This window comes from Sylvia atricapilla, chromosome 22, assembly GCF_009819655.1.
Source record: "Sylvia atricapilla isolate bSylAtr1 chromosome 22, bSylAtr1.pri, whole genome shotgun sequence".
NCBI lineage: Eukaryota > Metazoa > Chordata > Aves > Passeriformes > Sylviidae > Sylvia > Sylvia atricapilla.
In genome coordinates, this window is record NC_089161.1 from 1,828,238 (window position 1) to 1,848,396 (window position 20,159).

Consider the following 20,159-nt stretch of genomic DNA (forward strand, 5'->3'; position numbering starts at 1 on the left):
TTGTCTTTATGACATAAAACCACCTCGTGGTTTTTTAAAGTTCCCATGTAACGGGCATCATTTGAGAGAATTTGCTTTGTGTGTGAGCATACTGCTTGATCTCAGAGTGGTTCATGAAATAGTTTGGCCTTTCAGTGGTAAAATGTGTTTGCATCCCAAAGAATACAAGTTCTGCTGGAAATGCAGGAAATTCCCGGTCTGTTACAGAGAATCCAACTTTCCTCACTTTTGTTACATTTGTCAACCCAAAGCTTTTCATTCTTTGAGCAAGCTGATGTTAATTGTGCTTCTGGAGAGCAAACACTCTCCTGGTGGAGCCAAAAGTGTGTTCAGAGGGGGAATGTAAATAAAGGGAGACTTTGGAGAATGGAACTGCCAAAAATTAGAAAAAGTGATGGGAAAAGGTGATGTCTGTGCTGGCAACTTTCTGCAATCCCCCTTTCCTCTTAAATCCAAGGAAACTCCTTGTGCTTTTGAACTTGAATTTTTTTTACCCAGGTGTAATTTAGGTGTGGGATTGTTGTTCTTTTAATGAGTTGCAGGGACCATCTTTGGCTCCCTTGAAGGAAAACAGAGGGGTCTAGTGTTTGCAGCATCAGGGTTTTTTATCAGACTTTTCAGATAAAACTTCTCAGGCAGACTTTTACCAGTCTTTCTCAGACTTTTTTTCCCCCTGAGCAGCTTGGCAAGAGCATGAGGGGAGGGAAGGGTTGGATGAGGAGCTCAATTCCAGGGGTATGGCTGCATGGGGAGGGTGGGAGGGTAAGGAACTCCTCAGGGTGGATTCTGTGCCTGCCTGTGGATGGGGAGAACTAATTTTGGGTGCTGTGTGGGTGTGTCTGAACAGCAGTTGTGGGTGAGTGGATTGCTAAGAACAGCTCCTGGTGTCTGCCAGGGCCTGAGAGGCATCCCCTGCTCTGCAGAGGGCCAAAATGGGTCTTGTTAAAATTGGGAAAGGATGGGATTAACAGGAAAATACAGAATTTAGGACTGGGAAATGCTAGGCTTAGAAATGTTAAAGTCACTTATGTTTTATTAATGTCCACTTAGGGTTAAATCCTGCTGATTTCTCTGAGTGTGTGGGGCATAAAAAGGGGTTTGCAGCATTCTGCCCCAATTAAAGTTTATTTTAAACCCTTGTAAGGGAGCCAGTGAGGCACCCCAGGTGTGTGACATCCCTTGGGTGCTGTCCTTGTTGTCCCCAGGGAAACCAGCTGAGCTGCAGAGGAAGGAGAGCACAGACAGGCATCCCTTCCAGCACGGGGACAAGGTCAAGTGCCTGCTGGACATCGACATCCTGCGGGAGATGCAGGAGGGCCACGGGGGCTGGAATCCCAAAATGGCTGAGGTATGTCCCTGGATTCTCCCTGGGTAAAATTCCAGCCTCTCCCTCGTTCTGCACTGCTCAGGAAGTCACCAGAACATCACCTTAAAGTTGAACTGAAGCACAAATACAGATTTTTTTTTTTTTAAGTGATAGGACACTGGAGTCAGAGTTATTTTTAGGCTCTGTTGGATGAGAATGGCCTTGTGGATCCCTGCAAAAGTCTTGGAAGCAGAAAAAAAATAAAATATAATAGCTGCTTTGTTTGTTTTTAAATGAGCCACAGATCTTTTCTTTGGTGTTCTGGATCCATTCCTTGTTTGGCTTCTTTTGTGCTGTGCATTACTGTAATTAAAGTTTATAGTTTTCTCAACAGTGGCCTCTGTCCTTGGCCAGGGCTAAAATTTCTCAACCTTTATCATATTTTTGGAGCTTATTCTTGCCTTTAAATTGAAGAGCCATCAGTCTGCTGTCACCTGTTGTTTAAAAAACCCCAGAGAGTAGAGGAAATAAAGGTAGAAATGGCACCTAGCACTCTAAATAGCATGAATAAATGCTATAAAACTACCAAAATATGTGAAATATTTATCCTGGCCAGACCTGCCCTATAGATGAGCAGAGTTTTTGAAATCAGGCTTTAAAATGTCAAGGTAAATTCTGTCATTTCAGTTTCAATGTGGAAATCTCTTAACTGAGCATCAGCCTCTTTTTTGGGTTTTTTATTTTTCCAGCCTGGCAGGCAGGGACTTTGCATCTTGTAATGAATTTTTAACTAAGATGCGAGTGGAGCCATGGATTTTTTTTATTCCAGCTCAAGAATACACCCCCAAAGCTGTAGATTTTGGGTGTTGCTCTGTGTGTTGTTGATTATTAAACCTCTGTGCTCCTGAATTCCTGTTTTTCGGGGAAGAGGGATACAAAACAGAGAAACAAGAGCCTCCTGTCACCTCAGAAATTGGCATTTTTTTACCTCTTTATAAACCATGAGTTGCTCAGGACCCACCAGAAGAGCAGATGTAGAACCCTGCCCCACACAGTTATATTTTATTTTGTGTATCTTGCCCCTTTTGCTCCTCTCAGAGTTTGCCTTGCTGATGTTTTATAATTCAGAGCAACGCTGGATTCCCTGCCCACCTCTGTCACTTGGAAAGAGGACAATTCCTGCTGCATTTTCAAGCTTTTCTGCACTTTGTATTCCTGTCCCCCTCCTCCCCCAGTGTGCTGCTCTTTCAGAGGAGCTTTTAGAGGAGCCTTTCCCCCTCCTTTTTATAGAAAAACAATGTTTGCATGTCATACGAGCGTTGGAAATGCTGGGATTAATGGGAAAATGCAGAATTTAGGATTGGGAAATGCTGGGATTAATGGGAAAACACAGAATTTGTGACTCACAGGAATTCAGGACTTGAAAATGCTGGGATTCATGGGAAAATACAGAATTTAGGACTCACAGGAATTTGGGATTGAGAAATGCTGGGATTAATGGGAAAATGCAGAATTTGTGACTCACAGGAATTTAGGATTGAGAAATGCTGGGATTCATGGGAAAATGCAGAATTTAAGATTGGGAAATGCTGGGATTAACGGGAAAATGCAGAATTTAGGACTGGGAAATGCTAGGTTTAGTAGGAAAATGCAGAATAAAGATTTGGGAGCACTGTGGGTGGGGAAATGCTGGGTGATTTTAGCCATCTCCACCTTGCATACCTTCTTTCCCCACTATTAAACAACGTGATTAATTTAGAGGCTTTCCCTTCCTTTGTTTTTGTGTTTTTTTGGTGTTTTTTTGGTCAAAAGTTCATTGGCCAGACAGGAACTGTGCACAGGATCACAGACAGAGGGGACGTGAGGGTCCAGTTCAACAGTGACACCCGCTGGACTTTCCATCCTGGAGCCCTGACCAAGGTAAGTGCTGGGAAGGTAATGGCCAGGGAAAAGGTTGAACCTGCTGGGACAGGGCTCAGGGTGTCCCCAGCAGGTGCTGTGTAGGAACACCTTCCTCTTCTAAACACAGTTGTCCTCTTTTATCAACTTTTTTTGCTTTTGCAAATCCTGAAGGTAAATTCCGTTTCTTCATTTCAGCTTCCAGGTTTTCATCCTGCTGCAGCTGCCTTGCCCTTGTGATGAACCTTTTCCTCACATAATTTCCCTTTTGATTTTTGGGGGGTTTTTTTGTTTGTTTTTTTTTTGTTCTGCCTTGTTTTGTCTCTTCACATTATTCCATTTTGCATCTTTGTCTCACTTCTCTCTGATTCCTTTCGAGGCTTTAATCCAGTCCTTCTGATTTTGTGGCTGCATTTCTAAAGGCTCACAGCTCTGGCCTTCCCCAGAGGTTTGAGACTTGGAGCAGTGGATGATTAGAAATAGAGATAATTAGGTAGAGAAGAAGCTGCTGGAAGACCACAAAATTCTGACCTGAGCAAGGTCACAATGCTAAAAACTCCCAATACTGGTGGAAAATGCAGTGTCAGACTGTTTTGCACGAAATTAGTCTGCTCTGAAAAGTGTGTTTTGACACTTCTCCCTTCCTAGCTCAGTGATCAGAGGGAGCACCTGGCAAATTACCAGCAAAGATAAACCCTGGGCTCCCTTTTGTGTTTTAAATAACAAACAGATTGAATTTCCTTATTAGAGTGAATTAAAACCTCCAGTGCCAAGCCAGGTGTAGCGAGGAGATGGACCAAGAAAACTTCCGTGCTTTATCTGATATTAATTATAAACTATTTGGAGCAAAGTAAGTTAGGAAACTGCCTGTTCCAAATTATTTCCCTACTTAAATGTGCACTTGGCTCAAGAGAGAATTGGACTGTGTTTATTTTGCAGCTCAGTGGTTACAGCTTTCTTGGTAGTTGCGTTTATGTTTCGCAGTGCTGTTTTTTGACTCAGTGGGTGTCTTGTTTGTTGGGATTTTGGGAGTGGGGCAGAGGGGCTGATCACTCTGAATTTTTTTGTGTCTCTATGTGTGTGTGTGTGTGTGGCTTCATCCCCCAAAAGCTCATGACTTTCTTTTTCTTGTAGCTCAACACCTTTTGGGTTGGTGATGTGGTCCGGGTGATAGATGATATGGAAACAGTGAAGCGGTTCCAACCTGGTCATGGGGAGTGGACAGATGAGATGGCACCTGTGAGTGCACACCAGTTCCAGTTCCAGGACAGTCCAGTAACCCCCCTGAGCTTCCCCAAGCCCTCAGCACTTAGACATGGGCTTGTATCCCCCCAAGAATTCCTGCTGGGAAGTCCCTGCCCAGCCCCTGGTGACGCCGTCGTGTCCACGGCGCCCAAACGGGACTAAGGGGAATGTGACAAAAAAGATTTGGCTGCCACCATCTCAAGTGAGAGGTTTCCATCACCAAAGTCCTCTTACAGCCTCCCTGATTCTCTGGAATGAGGCAGGGAGGTGGAAAAATCAACCCAAGTGTGGCTAAAATAAAAAAAAAAAAGTGGGATGCAGGTTCCTCCAGGAGCAGGTAAAGCCCAGAGGAAACCGTCCCCAGTCCCAACTTGATCAGATCTTATCAGCACCTCCCTCCCCAGCCATTCCCAGTGTGTCTGGGAAATCCCTTCCTTGGCAAACCAGTGAGAGAGAAACTGGTGAGAACCCTCTGGTGTCCTCGAAGTGGGAGCTGTCTGCCAGTGTGTCACTTGTCCAGTGCTTCTTTTCACACAGCAGGAGCTGCAGCTTTATGAAAAAAAAAACAAACAAACAAAAAAAAAAAAAAAAAAAAAAAAAAAAAAAAAAAAAAAAAAAAAAAAAAAAACACCCCAAAAAAACCCTGGATTTGGATCTGGGAACTGCATCTTTGGAGAGGAAAAAAAAATCATCTCTTTTTTTTTCCTTCCAGACCCTGGGTCACATTGGGAAGGTGATCAAGGTCTATGGGGATGGAGATCTTCGAGTGTCAGTGGGGGGACAGTCGTGGACCTTTAACCCTGCCTGCCTGACAGCCTACCAGAGGGAGGAGGAGGCCAACCTGATGACCACAGAGAGTGCCAAGGAATCCAAAAGTGAGGGACAAACCTGATCCCCCAGGGGCTGGGAGCTCTTGGATCCAGCTCTTGGGATGGTGGGAAAATCCAAATGTTCTTCCCTGCGTGGGGAAGTGAAGTCTGGCTGTGCCTTAGTGGGCAAGAAAGGCTGGGTCTTGGGAAAATGCAGGATTTTAGGACTTGGAAATGCTGGGATTAATGGGAAAATGTAGGATTTTAGGACTTGGACATGCTGGGATTAATGGGAAAATGTAGGATTTTAGGACTTGGAAATGTTGGGATTAACAGGAAAATACAGAATTTAGGGACTCACTGAAGTTTAGGACTTGGAAATGCTGGGATTAACAAGGAAATAGAGAATAAAACTTTGCTGTGCCTTGCTGAGCAAGCAGATCTGGCTTTAATAGGAAAATGCAAAATTTAGGACTTGGAAATGCTGGGATTAAAGGGAAAATAGAAAATAAAACCCAGCTGTGCCTTACTGGGCAAACAAAGCTGGCCTTGACAGGAAAATACAGGATTTAGGACTGGGAAATACTGGGTTTAAGAGGAAAATACAGAATTTAGGACTTAGAGTTGCTAAGCACAGCTCTGCCCTAGGTTCAGTATTTGTTGTGACTCAGTTCCCTGTTCCATCCTGCTTCCTGTGCAAGGACACTGATTCTTGAGGGCTTGTGAAATATTCCCAGGTCTGTGCGTGGAGCTGTTGTGAAATCAACAGTTGTTTTGCCTAATCTGCCCTGAAATCGAGTTGGGGATCACATGGTGCTTGGAGGGGATTTTTTTATTTTTTTGGTGCTTTACACATCTGCTCAGAATTTTTTTTTTTTTTTTTTTTTTTGTGGCCTGACCATCCTGATTTCCTCTGGGTGTCAGGATCATGTGGGAGAGAGCACAGACTTGCCAGGATATTTGTTTTGTTTTGTTTTCCTGACGTAGATGGATCTGGAGCTGTTTGCTCCAGTCAGACTTGAGGCAGAGCTTGCGAAATTTTTGATTTTTGCACTGCTGAGGAGCTGTGACACCTGTGTCCCCTCAAACACTGAGAGATGTGTGGTGACAGGTACATTTTTGTCTCTCTTTTCAGGTACTTTGGTGACTGTCCTGGAGAAGCTGCTGTCCCAGAGGACAGAGTCAGAGCATGCAGGGTGCCTGGTCATTTGTGCAGCCCTCAACAGCACAGCCAAAGTCCGGGAGCTGCTCCAGAAATATCCAGACAAGGCAAGTTTGGAAGGCAAAAATGGTTCTTTTTTTTTTTTTCCCTTTGTTTCTGCTCTTTAAAACATCATCATAAAATTTTGTAGTCAAGGAGGGGAAAGGATGTGAGGAAAACAACAGATTTGTCAGGCTTAGTGATATCTCCTAACAGTTGGAATATTATTTTGCTGCAATTTAGGATTAAATTCACGAGTTAAATGTGCATATTTTATGCCTCTGGTTTGTGGCAATAAATCTGAACTAAAGTCCTTATATCACCTTTCCTAAGCTGGCTTTTCCCAGATTTCCTGTGTGGCCACTGCAGCTGTAGAATTAGGGGGAGAAGGGTTTATCTATAGGAAAACAGGAGCAGATATCTGAGGATCTGCTGGAAAAGAAAGGCAAGGGTTGTGTCTGGCTGTGCCTGTCCTTAGAGGACCTTGTAAAAAAATCACATTGTTGGAATCAGGAGGGAGAAAAGCTGCCCAGATCTGTGCAGTGTCTTATCTCATGTCTGACTGGAGCAGGAACTGGGCTGGACTCATTGCTGGACAATTTCTGTGCTTGCAGAATGCCAAAGTGTCAGGATCACATCTCCTGAACTCCTTCAGGGAGGTGCTCAGGGTTTAGGAACAAGGGGAAAAAAAAAAACCAAAAAGAACCACCAAAGTCTTTCAGCAGTGTGTCCTTGGAAAGCTTGGGTAACAAAAAGAGGTTTTGTTGGGGCTGTGACCCAGGATCAGCTCTGAAAAAACCCCTGTGAAGCTGATTTAGTGGTTATTTGTCTGGTATTTATTATACTTCTTTATTTATAAACTTTATGGGACTTCTGGGAAGGAGACACGAATACCTGCAATTCTCAAACTGATCCCAGAATAGGAAAGTCCCAAGAGTAAGGAATCCATTATATGATCAGTTATTTTTATGAGACTTCTATTTCTACTCTAATATTTATATTAATAAATAGCTATTTCTGTTAGACTCTTACAGAGATCAGGATTTGAGGCTCACTTTAGAGCAAGTTGGAATTGCTTGGCAGAGTTTTTCCAGCTTATCAGCACTGTCTGCCTCGTGTCAATGGAAGAACAGCAGTGACCTCTAATTCCTCTTTGCCCAAAGGACTCACCCATCATTTTGAGCCTATCCAGGGAAGTGCTGCCTCTCCTGTGCTCTGACTGCTGCATAAAATAAACTGCAGGGGGAAAAAAAAAACCTTGATTATTAACTTGTTCTCCTTGCCAGTCTGCTGAGGTTTTTTGTGCCTCCTTCTCTCCTTAGCCTCCCACTGGTGTCAGTAGCTGCTTTGCTTTTTTTTTTACCTCTTGTTCTTCAGTGCCTTTAATTCTCCAAAACTCTCCACTGCAGCACTTGAGCCCTGAGATGTCCCCTGCAGCCACTGCACCCACTCAAGTGCCTGCAGCAGCACAGCACAGCGGGGACTTGGCACCTCCAGAGCCTTGTGCAAAGTTAATTTGATTTCCTCACACATTTTCCCCTCGGAGGGGAATTGTTGGCAGAGGTACCAAGGAGCGTTGTGCTCGCCAGGCACAGAGAGATTTGGCAGCAGGGCTCTGCAATTACAAAGCTCTCAGCTCTGTTCTTTCACTTCTCCCCTCTTGACTAAACGTGCTGTCCCTTTCCCCTTCCAAAAGGTTCTGGGACAAAATCAGCTGCGAGCTGCTGGCCAGGAGAGGAGCCACCAGGACACTGACCCTGGGGCATTTCTGGGCTCTTCCCACCCTGCTCCGGGCACAGGGCGAGGTCATCCCTCATTTTCTTTGTCTCTGCCTTTCCCCAAAGGTGGATGCCAAGAACCAGGGCAGCACTGCCCTGCAGATTGCCTCGTACCAGGGGCACCTGGAGGTGGTGAAGACTCTGCTGCAGGCACACGCCAACGTCGACCTGCGGGACGACGAGGGGGACACGGCGCTGCACTACGCCGCCTTCGGGTAGGACACCTCCTCTCCTCCTGCCATCCCTGATGGGAAAAACCTCTGTCCTAAAGCCAAGCTGCTCTCCTGGGTCCAAGTCACACACTCTGGGTGAAGGGGGTGTGGCTGGTGAAAGCTTTTCTCTGGGTTTTTTGTTTTTTTATGTTGGGAATTGACTTTCGAGCTTCAGCCCGCAGGAGAATTTCTTCTCCTCCAGCAGCATCCTTTTTTCCAGAGGGATTTTTATCCAGCACAGGATTTCTTAGCACAAGGATTTCTTGTCCTTCACAGCTAGTTCTGTTTGCTAGGAATTTTCAGGACGAATCAGAAAAAACCAAAATTGATAAGGAGGTTTTAGTGATGGATTTTTTTTTCCAGGGGATGGGGGAGGTGATTTAGTTGTTTGAGATTGTTTGCTTGATTCCTCTTACGTTTGTGTGTTTTCTAGAGCAAGATGAGATTTTGAATTGTATCATCAGTAAGCAGGGAAGAATTAATCATTAAGAGTGAGAATTCCTGTTGATTTGGAGCAGAGAGCACAAATTAGGAAGGTTTTGTGGGGTTTATTTTACCGCTGAGAGGATACAAAACCAGAGTTCTGTTGCTCTGCAAAGAGAAAGAATTTACTGTGTGCACTGGATGGACTCTGATGTGTTTTTATCCTTGCTTTAAACCAGAAACCAAGCTGAAGTGGCCCGTGTGCTCCTGGCTAAAGGGGCCAGTGCAGACCTGCTGAACAATGCCAAGTGCACAGCCCTGTACGTCGCTGTCAGCCAAGGCTTTACAGAGGTGGTGAGGGCCCTCTGTGAGCTCAACTGTGATGTCAACCTCCCAGTAAGTTTGGGGCTGCAGGGAGGTGTTTGAGGACTTTTTGGGTTTGTTTTTTTTTTTGAGGTGGGGAGGTGTTTCTTTATGTCTCACAGCGTTTGTGGCTTTGTAGAATTCAAAAATTGTCCTCTGGAAACGCCCTGGGAAATATCCCTGAATTTCAGTACCCTGAAATTCCAGGTTTGAGTCTGCCTCTTCTTCATCACATCAGCATTCTCTGCTGGACTCAGGCTTCCAGGGAGAGCTGAGCTGCTGTTCCTGTGTGTTGTGGCCACACTTCTGTTCCCAGCAATAAGATTTTTAAGATTTTTAAGGCTGGCAGTGAGGGTGACTTGACCCCAGCCCATTCTTAGGGTTTGGTTGTGTGCTGGTGGGGCTGTTCTGTGCTGGGTCAGTCCCTCAGAGCTGGTCAGGAGTTTCAGCAACTCACAGGGGGATTTCCTTGGAGTTTCTGAGGTTGATAACCTGTGTTTGCTTCGGTCTCCATGTGTAGGATGCCCAGGGAGACACCCCCCTGCATTATGCTATCACTCTGGACTACAAAGTCGTCATTGAGATTCTCACTGAAGTTCCCAACATAGATTTCACTGTCCAGAACTGTCAAGGCTTCAACCTGCTCCACTATTCTGCTCTGAAAGGCAACAAGCTGTAAGTCACTTTCCTTTTTTTTCCATTTTTATGCCTTTTTGCAGATGTTAATTTGTGCTGGGTGTCTAAGAAGGTGGCAGATGTGGTTCTGGGTAGTTGGCTGAACATTTCTTGGGTTTGGATATGGCTGGATAGGGCTGTTGGCCTCCTTCAGGCCATCCCAGGGAACTCCTGCCTGCTTTCCCCATCCCATCTTTCTCTCTCTCTGTTTCTGGACAGTCTCAGATGTTTGGGTTCACACATGGAAGGACAGGAAAAGGTGTTAGTAAAGACTGGGAGCCTCTGGAACTCTTCCAAAGATAAATCTGCCCCTTATTCTCAAAGCAATGTGGCTTTTTCCTACTTTATTAAATGATAACTGAAGGCTTTTGTTGTATTCTTGTAATTCAGTTTGTGGGTTTGAGGGACCCATTGCTGGTATCAGCACCACCTGGTAAAGCACGGACATTGATAACTCCAGAAATTAATTCTTCCATCTCTTAATAACCTCTCCAACTCTGTAGAGCCATAAAGAAGATTCTGGCCAGGGCTCGGCAGCTGGTGGATTCCAAGAAGGAAGATGGATTCACTGCCCTGCACCTTGCTGCCCTCAATAACCACATGGAAGTGGCTGAAATCCTCATCAAAGAGGTAAGAAAAAACTCAAAAACCATCATCAAGAAAACCTGTCCCACTCCCAAGCCCCTGAGTTAACACTGGGACCCCCAGGGGTGTCCCTGTCCCTTTGAAGAGCTGGCATTGTTTGGGGAAAAAACAGGGATTGGCATTCCTGGGGGGATTTTCCTGTGGCTCTGGCAGGGAGGAGAGAAAGGTGTCTTGGCTCAGAACAAAAAGGGTTGGCCCAGGAATATTCAGTGAAGATAAAACTGAGATTTGGGAGCTCCCAAATCTCAGCTCTGCAGCCAAACTCAGCAACCAATTCCTCCTTCTCCAGGGCCGCTGCGACCTGAACGTGAAGAACAACAGGAACCAGAGCCCCCTGCACCTGGCTGTGATCCAGGGCCACGTGGGCATGGTGCAGCTGCTGGTGAGCCAGGGCAGTGATGTCAATGCTGAGGATGAGGATGGGGACACGGCCATGCACATGGCCCTGGAGCGCCAGCAGCTGATGGCCCTCGCCATGGAGAAGAGGGAGGGTGACATGGGAGCGGCTCTCCTGTCCAAGGTGAGCGGAGTTCCAGCAGGGAAAGGCTCTGTGGTACCACATCAGCACTTGGTGGGGCCTCAGGGGGTGAAGGAAGGCTCCAGTTCCTTCATCCAGTCCAGATGGGGAGCGTGGAAAGCAGCCTTGTTCGTGGGACAGCAGGAATAGATCCTCCTCAATTTATAGCTCAGTCTGGAGCTTGTGGTAGTCAGACAACAATTCAGAGCTGGCTCTGATATTTTTATGAGCATTGTGCACTTCTTTCCTGACGTGGGAAAGGTCATGAATCCAGAGCCAGGAGATTTGTGGGTTTAATTCATGCCCCAGAACCACAGCAACTCATTTCTGCCTGATGGCATGCAAAATATGAGGAGAGCTGACCACAGACACCCCAGTTCTCTGCAGATGTGCAGCAGGGGGAGAGGGGGAAGCTGTTACAGAGCCTGAACTGGATTATTCTGTGCTGCTTTGTATCCGTGGCTATAAAGATCTAGAAATCACTGCAGCATAGGCCTAAGGTGCAGGGATCATTTAAATCACTGAAAAATCCAGCATAGATTTTATATTATTATTATTATTAATATATACCAATAATAACATTAGTTTATTATGATGATTATGGTTATTATTGTTGTATTTGAAATTAATAGAATCAATGAAACCACCCATTCCTCCTTTTTAGCTGTTGGTGCTTGGAAAAGCCCAGTCCTTTGCTCTTCCATCCTGCTCCTCCATCCACCAAACCACCAGGAGAAGATGGCTCAAGTGCAGGGCCAAAGGCTGGAAGTCCCAAAGAGGGATCTGTGCCTGTCATTCCCAATATTATTTACAGTAACATCATCTCTAAATGCTGCAGATTCCTTCACATCTAATTTTACTCGCCCTGACTGACACGCTCCGGTTGTTTTCAGTCAGTGGAATATGTGACTTGACTTCAAATTATTTGGGATTATGCACATCAAAATTTGACTCTTTAAATAGCTGTCACTTAGGGCCCCTGCAGCAGCTGTTCTGTGGGGCCTTCAACTTCTTCCTTTGCACTTCCTGGAGAAGTGAATTCCCATTTCTCTGATTTGTAGGGATTATCACCAGGTAGGATCAGTCTGAGGCACTCTTGGCCCTGGAATGTAAAATTTGTACCCATTATTTACATAAAGGCAAAAAAGAACCTTTGTGTGCTTTCAACAAGTTGCACTTGCAAGTTTTAAGTACAAGGTTTAGGACTTTATTTAGATTTTGATGCAAATCAGAGCAGAGGATCAGAAGCTTCTGCTGCTGACAGAGTGTGTTTCTCAATTTCTTTTAGCTGCAGGCTTCTGGCTTCCTGGGAAACGTGGAGCTGAACGTTGGGACTGCCATTGCCTGCTACTTAGCACAAGAAGGAGCAGATATTAATTATGCAAATCATCGGGGAAAGTCTCCTTTGGACCTCATTACAGATGGAAGGATTGTGCAGATCGTCAAAGACCTCTCACAGAAATTCAGGTAATGGAACTTTGCAAAAGCAGAGTTTTCCCCAAGCCCTGGTGTCTCTGCAGCTACTCCAGGAGGGATGGAGGATCTCTGGGACCCTCTGGATGTCACCCTGAGCACACCCTGTTTGTTCTGGAGCTGTCCCCAGCTCCTGGAGGGTGTGTGCTGAGCTTTGGGAGGGTTGGGAAGAGCAGATTAATGAGGCTCTGTGCAAACTCGGCCCCTTTGGCAATCTGAGGAGCCTCTGAGGCCACTGAGGCCAAGAGCAACTTTGCAGAGTAATCCTGGGCCCTGTTTTACTTCCATTTGGTTCCTCATTGACAGATCCTTAAAGAGAGTGCAGCAACAGAGTGGGCACCAAAGCCCACAGGATTTATTCCAGGGCTAGATAAACACTTGTTTTGAAGCTGATAAGAGAAATAGCTGAGAAAATGCCAAAGGGGGAGTGAGGCAAGTCAAAGCTGGCTTTATCTCGGTTCTGAGAAGCATTTGTTTGGATTGGGACTTTGCAAACATGAAAGCAGAGTTGTGTTTGATCTGAGGGCACAGACCTGGTGCTGTTCCTGCTGGAGGAGGAACCACCCAGCAGTGCTGCCATTGGCCACTGCAAATGACAGGTGAAAGGTGTCCCTTGAACATCCTCCACAGAAATTCTGTCAGTGCTGTACGTGTTGGATTGAGGTTTTTTTGCTTTTAAAACCTCGTTTCTGTCAGGCTGACATTTCTCATTACTGCTTTCAGCAGATGCTTGTGCTGTAACTTTACTGTCACCTCCAAAAGAGCAGTTCCAACCTGTGTAAATATTAGAGATCCCTGCTCTTTTCCTTTCTTTTTGGACAGAGCAGGGCAGAGAAGCTTCCCAGCTTTATCTACCTGAGCCTGTGCTGCTCTGTCTCCCTTTGGGGTGTTCCTCAGGGCTATAACTCAGTGTTTACCCACGGCTGAAGGCTCACATGTCCTGCTGCCTCCTGGTTGCAGGGAACAGCAGGTTTCTTCTGAGAGCTCAACCATCACCTGCAGCCTTCGCCGTGTGCACACCACGCCCAACACCATGACCAACCTCAGTGTGTCCAGCGTGGCAGTGCCCACAGAGTGCCTGGTGTGCTCAGAGCTGGCCTTGCTCATCCATTTCTTCCCATGCCAGCACAGTATTGTGTGTGAAGGTGAGTCCACGCTGATCTTTTGTGGGTTTTTTTGGTTTTTTCCCCATTTTTGTGATGTTTTTTTTTCTTCCCTGTTCTCTCCCACCCAAGCTCCCTCTTTGCCCTGTCAGAAATCCAGGCTTGCTTAGACACAGAGCTTTTTGTGCTGTTTGTGTCCTGAAGCAACCTCAGCATGATTTCAGCGTCTCAGACAGCCAAAGTTATCTCTGAAAAAAAAAAACCCACAGAATGTTCTGCCCACCTGCTGCTTGGGACTCCAGGCAGCATTGCTTGGGCTTAGAGATGGCTGGGGAATTCAGAGGGGAAAGCCAGTTCTGGCTGGCAGTGCTTTATCCCCCCAGAAACCTCCTGAGAAGGAGTTCCCTCTCCTCTGGCTTTTGTAACTCTTCATCCTTCAGGATTTTGGCTGATTTAAGGGCAGCCAGCTCAGACTTGTCAGCAAGTTCATCTCACGAGGCACACAGTGTGACCACAGGGAGTTTGGTCAGAACTCTGGGCCAGAGCTTCATCCTCTTCCCCCAGAGCTGCAGCAGCTCCAAGGGCACAGAGCAGGGAGGATTTAAAGGTGTTGTGTTTGCTGCTGAGCTGGGGAGGATTGAACAAGAGAGTAGGGCACAGCTCAGAAAGCAGGTGGTGATTTGATTCCATGCAGAAACAACCCCTTCATCACCCAGGGAGGCCTCAGGTTGTTCAAATGTGATGTTCTTGAGTCTCTAGTGGGTTTAATTGTCATTCTCTCCTTGTGTCACCCGTGGCAGAATGCTCCAGGAGGATGAAGAAGTGCATCAAATGTCAAGTGACAATAACCAAAAAACTGAAACAAGGTATGTGCTGGCTGTTCCTGCTGATCAGGGCTGTGGGGAGGGTCCTGCACAGGGTCAGTTTTGAGGGGCATCAGCGATTTTCAGTGAAATAAGAGAGTTCATTTATTTTGGCTTTTTGTGTGTGTGTGCCTGTTGCATTTCTCCACCTTTAGAGCAAGAAAAAAAGTAGATTTTAATAGATTTGCTCAGATGTCCCAAGCCAAGCTCAAGCTGCACAGACAGGACAGGACATTTCAGGGAGTTTTACCTGGGCCTGGCTTATTTTGTACATTAGAAACAAACACCAGGTTCCCCAGTCTGGTTTCACATGGAGTGGTTTAACAGTGAAAATTCATAAGAGAGGGAAAAACCACATCTTGTGCAAGCCTTGCTTCTCCCTTGGCTGAGGAACCAGCGTCTGGCTTGACCCTGCCATGCAGAAATCTCAGAGCTGGAGTATTTCAGTAAAGCTCTTCAGCCCAGTTTCAGACACATTTGTCTCCTGGCCACGTTTCCCAGTGTCAGGACGAGCTGTGATGTCAGCAGGGCTGCAGCAGGGTTTGCTTTTGCCATGGGATTGATGCAAGTTGCCACTGAAACCTTTTCCAGAGTGATTGTGAGAGCTGAGATCACTCTCAGGGCACGTGAGGATTTAATTGCGTGTCCTGCTGCTCATGACTGAGCGTTGTGGGCTTTTTTTTGGAGTCAGGCTCAAGCCTTGTGATTTGATGCCTGGAAAAAAAAAAAAAATAAAGCAGGAATCAGTCCCATGGCAATGGACATGCACAGCTGGCAGAGCCAGAACTCCTCTTTGGAACTCCATCATGCCAAAAATACCACTTTGGACCTGACAGTGGACAGGAGCATTTTGTCTTTGCTGCAGACTGGCAGCAAAATAATGATGGGAATTCCAAATAAGACGTTTGCAGGCAAATTTCCAATGGAGGAGGAACGTCAAGGTCTCTGAAATACCAGCAGGATTTCCCTGGCAGTGATGTCTTCACTGCTTCCCTTTGACACACTGCCTGTCCCCAAGGACTGGGTTTGAAATCACTTCTTGGGCCACTGATGTGCAGCTAATTCCAGAGTGCTGAGGAAAGGGACAGCTGTAGTGAAGTGTAAAACTGCCTAATCAGTGACTCAGGAGCAGAGGATGAACAGTGAGAGCTGCACTGACCTGAGAGCAGGAGAATATTTACCCAAACTCCACTAATCCAGGATTTGGGATTCTTTCATTTCACAGAGTCAACCAAATTACTCTTTATTTATGCAGCTTCATTTATGTAAAACTCAAGACGAGTGATTCAGATGGTTTCTTCTTGTGTGACCATGTGTGTCCTGAAAGAGACACACACATTTTTTAGATAGTTCTTAGCCAGGAACTGGAGTCCCAGGTGTGACCAGGAGAGCACAGTGCCCTGTAAGGATTCTTGGATTAATGGGGCAGAACATCACAACCCACCTTTGACTATTTTCACTCGAAGGGAGCAGCATATTGCAGAGCACCAAGGATTTAAAATCCCTCCAAACCATCCCAAACACACACAAACCACTGAGCGAGTAAGCAGAGAAAAGTCTGTACAAAGCATCACTGTCGTGACAGGTAAAAGAATTATTAAAGAAAGGCCTCATAAAATCAGGCCTGCTCTGCTAAATTGCCTGAGTTAGCCTGTCTAATTAAATTACTTTCAAATAATTTGCAAGTTCCCATGTGAAAACAATCTTGGTATGAGAATTCATTGGCACAACAACCTGTTATTGGGTTGATAAACAAATGCACCTGCAATAACAAGGGATTTGTCCCATGAAAATCAGTAAAGAAAATATGTAAACAAGAATAGAGAGATTTGATGGACAAGTGGAATACATTTTACTAACCAATACAGTAATTGGCAAGAAAGATATTAGCCAAATTAAGTTGCACACAAGATCTGTAAAAAACAGTGTAAAATAAGTTGTGAAAAGAAAGAATTGGCTTTTCCTGCATGAAGTTAATGGAGTTTGGGGTGAGTTATTGCAACACGTCACCCCAAGTGTTGCATTTTATCTTTTTTCCTGAGTTGGGATTAAATGAGCAAGAGAGTATTTCTTGTTCAGATTCAGATGTTTACTAATTCTTATCTATAGCACAGTCTAACTAACTCTGAGTCCTACAGCACTTCCAGCTAACAAACTGAAAAATGGCCTCTGTCTCTGTGCCCACAAGGCCTTTTCAGGATAAACTGCCCAATTAAGAAATGACACCTCAATTATTTTTACTTTAACCCAATAACCAGCCACCCGTGGTCCACAATGGGGATTTTTGTACCCAATTACAAAACACACCCAGAGCCATGGAGAAGAAGGTGAAAAAGGAGGACTTAACCTACTACACCCTAAATCCTTCATCTTGCTTATATATTACTATATTCTAAAAGAGTTGAGGTGTTTCACCGTGTGATGTGTGATATCTTATTCAATAACAGAATAAGCCCAGTGCTGTCAGTCAATTTTGGAAGCCTCTCCCAATGCCTCAGGTCAATCCAATGTTCTCTCGGGGATCAATGCCTGTTAACCCAGCAAGTCTAAAATTCCAAGTGCCCGGGGTTCCAGCAGCAAGGATGTGACCTGCTCGGTGTGTGAGTGTTTCAGAGTGCTGTGTGAGCGAGCTGCAGCTGCAGAGGGGCAGGAGGCTGACGCTGAGCTCTGCCCACAGACAGCACGGAGGTGGAGTGCAGCCCCAGCTCCGAGGGCACGGAGCAGAGGAAGCTGATGGAGGAGCTGCAGAGCCGCTACCGGCAGATGGAGGAGAGGATCACCTGCCCCATCTGCATCGACGATCAGATCAAACTGGTGTTCCAGTGCGGCCACGGCTCGTGCCCCGACTGCAGCACGGCGCTGACCGTGTGCCCCATCTGCCGCCAGGCCATCCGTGAGAGGATCCACATCTTCGTCTGAGCCCGGGGCTCTGCCCCCAGCTCACCCCGAGCCTCCCCTCCCGGCTCTGGGAACGGCAGGGGAGGGCAGAGGGATGTGCCAGCAGCAGCAGCAGGAGGAGGAGGAGGAGGAATCCCCTCCGGGGGTGTCCCAGGGAAGGAACAGCCCCTCTCCCTGAACTCGGCTGAAGTGAGCGCGGCTCCAGAGCAGAGCTGAGCTGAACGGATCCCCTGGGGTGTTCCAGGGGCAGCCAGGACCTCTCTGAGCTCCCACTGGATTCCTCAGGGTGTTCCAGGGGCAGCCAGGACTGCTCTCAGCTCCCACTGGATTCCCCAGGGTATCCAGGACCTCTCTGAGCTCCCACTGGATTCTTTGGGGTGTTCCAGAGGTATCCAGGACCTCTCTGAGCTCCCACTGGATTCCCTGGGGTGTTCCAGGGGCAGCCAGGACTGCTCTGAGCTCCCACTGGATTCTTTGGGATGTTCCAGGGACAGCCAGGACCTCTCTGAGCTCCCACTGGATTCTTTGGGGTGTTCCAGAGTATCCAGGACCTCTCTGAGCTCCCACTGGATTCCCCAGGGTATCCAGGACCTCTCTGAGCTCCCACTGGATCCCCTGGGATGTTCCAGAGGTATCCAGGACTGAATTCCTGAGGAGATCCTGGGGCTCAGCTCTCGCTGGGGGCAGGGACAAGGAGGTGATGATGTCCCCAAACAGGACAGGGAGGTGATGTGATGTCCCCAAACAGGACAGGGAGGTGATGTGATGTCCCCAAACAGGACAGGGAGGTGATGATGTCCCCAAACAAACCCCTCTGGACCCTTGGGGCTCAGCCACAGCAAACCTGGAGGTCAGGAGATCCTAAGACAGAGCGTGTGCCTTAGAGAAAAAGTAGTGAACACTGATGGGAGAAAATCTGTTACAACAAATATTTCTGACCTCTAAGTGACACTCTTCTTCTTCTTCTTTTTCTTCTTCCATATTTTTTTTTTTTTTTTGGCAGAGCCGTGTGTTCAGAGACTCCTGAGCTTTCTATCCATAATGCCAAAGGCAGGTGTTAAATACTCCAATCAAAGTGTAAAGAAAATAAATAGTAATAATTAAGATACGTGGGGGAGGGGGGAGAGAAAAAAAAAAAAAGGGATTTCATTTTTGTTCCTTTGTTTTGCAGCAAAACTTAATAAAATAAAAATATATATTTTCCTGAGCATTAAAAAAAAATGAATGTACAAAGAGTAGCTGCACTCTGGATCCAGCTGTATTGTTTTCCAGCTGAGTGAAGAATTATTACCTTCCTGTCAAGTAAATTTTGGTGGAAGTGTGGCTGTTTGTGTGGGATCTGGTGACACAATGATGCCCAAAGCTCCTGTTTGTTACCTATTGGAAGCAATATTTAAACAAAAACAAAATTTCCAGTGTTCCTCTCCTCCCTTTGTTTGTTAGCAAAGAGGTGGCAGATCTTTTAAAGAGATGTTGAACTGTGTGCAGTGTTGTGGTGGTTATGGGATTATTTATTATTTATAACCCTGTGGTGTGTTGAGAAAGTTATTTCACCAAGACTTGGCTTCTAGAGGTAATATTTATCAAAATATTCACTGGAGCTTGTTACAGTTTCTATAGATTTTTTTTTTTTTAATCTGTGAAAATGGATCAAATTTAACCCCTAAATTATTTGTTTGGCTCTTCATACTTAACACCCAAATAACCTAAAGCTGAATTTCAGAATCAGCTTCGGTGTAAAACTGAGAGGTGCAGATTCTCATCATTTCCTCGAAGTCTGTGCTGATGGGAATCCCTTTGGAATAATCCAGAAATTTCCCCAAAATCTTTGCTGGGGCAGCAAAACAAAAATGCTCAAAAGTACAAATCTGAGCCAGCTTCATCCTGGAGGAGCTGCTTTTCTTAACCACTTTTTAGTGGTTATATTAGCAAGGAAATAATTTTCCAGACTATTTATTCCCCCAGCCCCATGCTAAGCTTTTTTAAAAAATAATTTATTCACCTGCCTCTCCATAAATCCAGAATGCTGAAGGATGTTTCACCACGTGTTGTATTTGTGCTGGCACCAGGGGAGAGGGGACAGAGGTGACAAAAAGTTCAATATGTGTCATGTAATTCTCATCTCTTATTCCAAAGGTGTCCTTTTATTCAGGAAAAACAACATGGAGCATCTGCTTAGTGGTTGTTTTTTTTTTTAAGATGGTTTCTTTGGGTGCTGAATGAAGAGAGGCTTCCAAGTGATTATTTTCCCTAAAGGAAAAAAAAAAATACAGGAAGAGTGCAGCCTTTGACTTTCAGGCTGTGCAGCTGTTGCAGAAAACTGAAGTTGTTCAAAAATGATTTTTTTTTTTCTTCCTGACTAACGAAAAAGAGATTTTGAAGGGAAGGAGGAGCTCCCTCAATTTGATGTTTTGCATTTTTTAAATTCAAGAGCTGGCAGAAGGCAGCAGGTGCCCCTTTGTGCCAAGAATGTTTTTGGCAAACTTTGCCCCCCATGCCAGGCCCAGCTTTGGGGGAAAGTTCTGTTTTATCTCCCTGATAAACCTGCATCAAATCCGCTGAGGGATCCTGAGACAGGAGAGCTGGGGGAAGATTTTCCTCTCCTTTTCGTCCTTTTCTACCCCTTTGCTGTCGGATTTCTCGCCGGGTTTTGGATTTCTTGCTGGTTACAGAACAGGGAGGGAAGGAGGTGCCAGAGCAGTGGGAAATGCTCCTTTAAAGGCAATTATCATCGTTTGTTAATTGGTGT

At 45.8% G+C, this 20,159-nt stretch overlaps 1 protein-coding gene across 1 annotated transcript in view; it reads left to right on the forward strand.

Annotated features, from left to right (window-relative positions):
• The window catches only part of MIB2 (MIB E3 ubiquitin protein ligase 2), a 42,413-nt gene extending 23,883 nt beyond the window's left edge, over window positions 1–18,530 (forward strand). Inside the window, exons 6-19 of the mRNA XM_066334133.1 lie at window positions 1,206–1,348; window positions 3,119–3,226; window positions 4,340–4,444; window positions 5,163–5,325; window positions 6,395–6,528; window positions 8,305–8,453; window positions 9,113–9,269; window positions 9,757–9,911; window positions 10,415–10,541; window positions 10,846–11,076; window positions 12,362–12,540; window positions 13,507–13,691; window positions 14,450–14,515; window positions 17,190–18,530. Of these exons, the coding sequence (XP_066190230.1) occupies window positions 1,206–1,348; window positions 3,119–3,226; window positions 4,340–4,444; window positions 5,163–5,325; window positions 6,395–6,528; window positions 8,305–8,453; window positions 9,113–9,269; window positions 9,757–9,911; window positions 10,415–10,541; window positions 10,846–11,076; window positions 12,362–12,540; window positions 13,507–13,691; window positions 14,450–14,515; window positions 17,190–17,431 (2,144 nt within the window). The 3' untranslated portion in view covers window positions 17,432–18,530. The remainder of the gene's footprint in view (window positions 1–1,205; window positions 1,349–3,118; window positions 3,227–4,339; window positions 4,445–5,162; window positions 5,326–6,394; window positions 6,529–8,304; window positions 8,454–9,112; window positions 9,270–9,756; window positions 9,912–10,414; window positions 10,542–10,845; window positions 11,077–12,361; window positions 12,541–13,506; window positions 13,692–14,449; window positions 14,516–17,189) is intronic.
• Window positions 18,531–20,159: the final 1,629 nt, after the last annotated feature.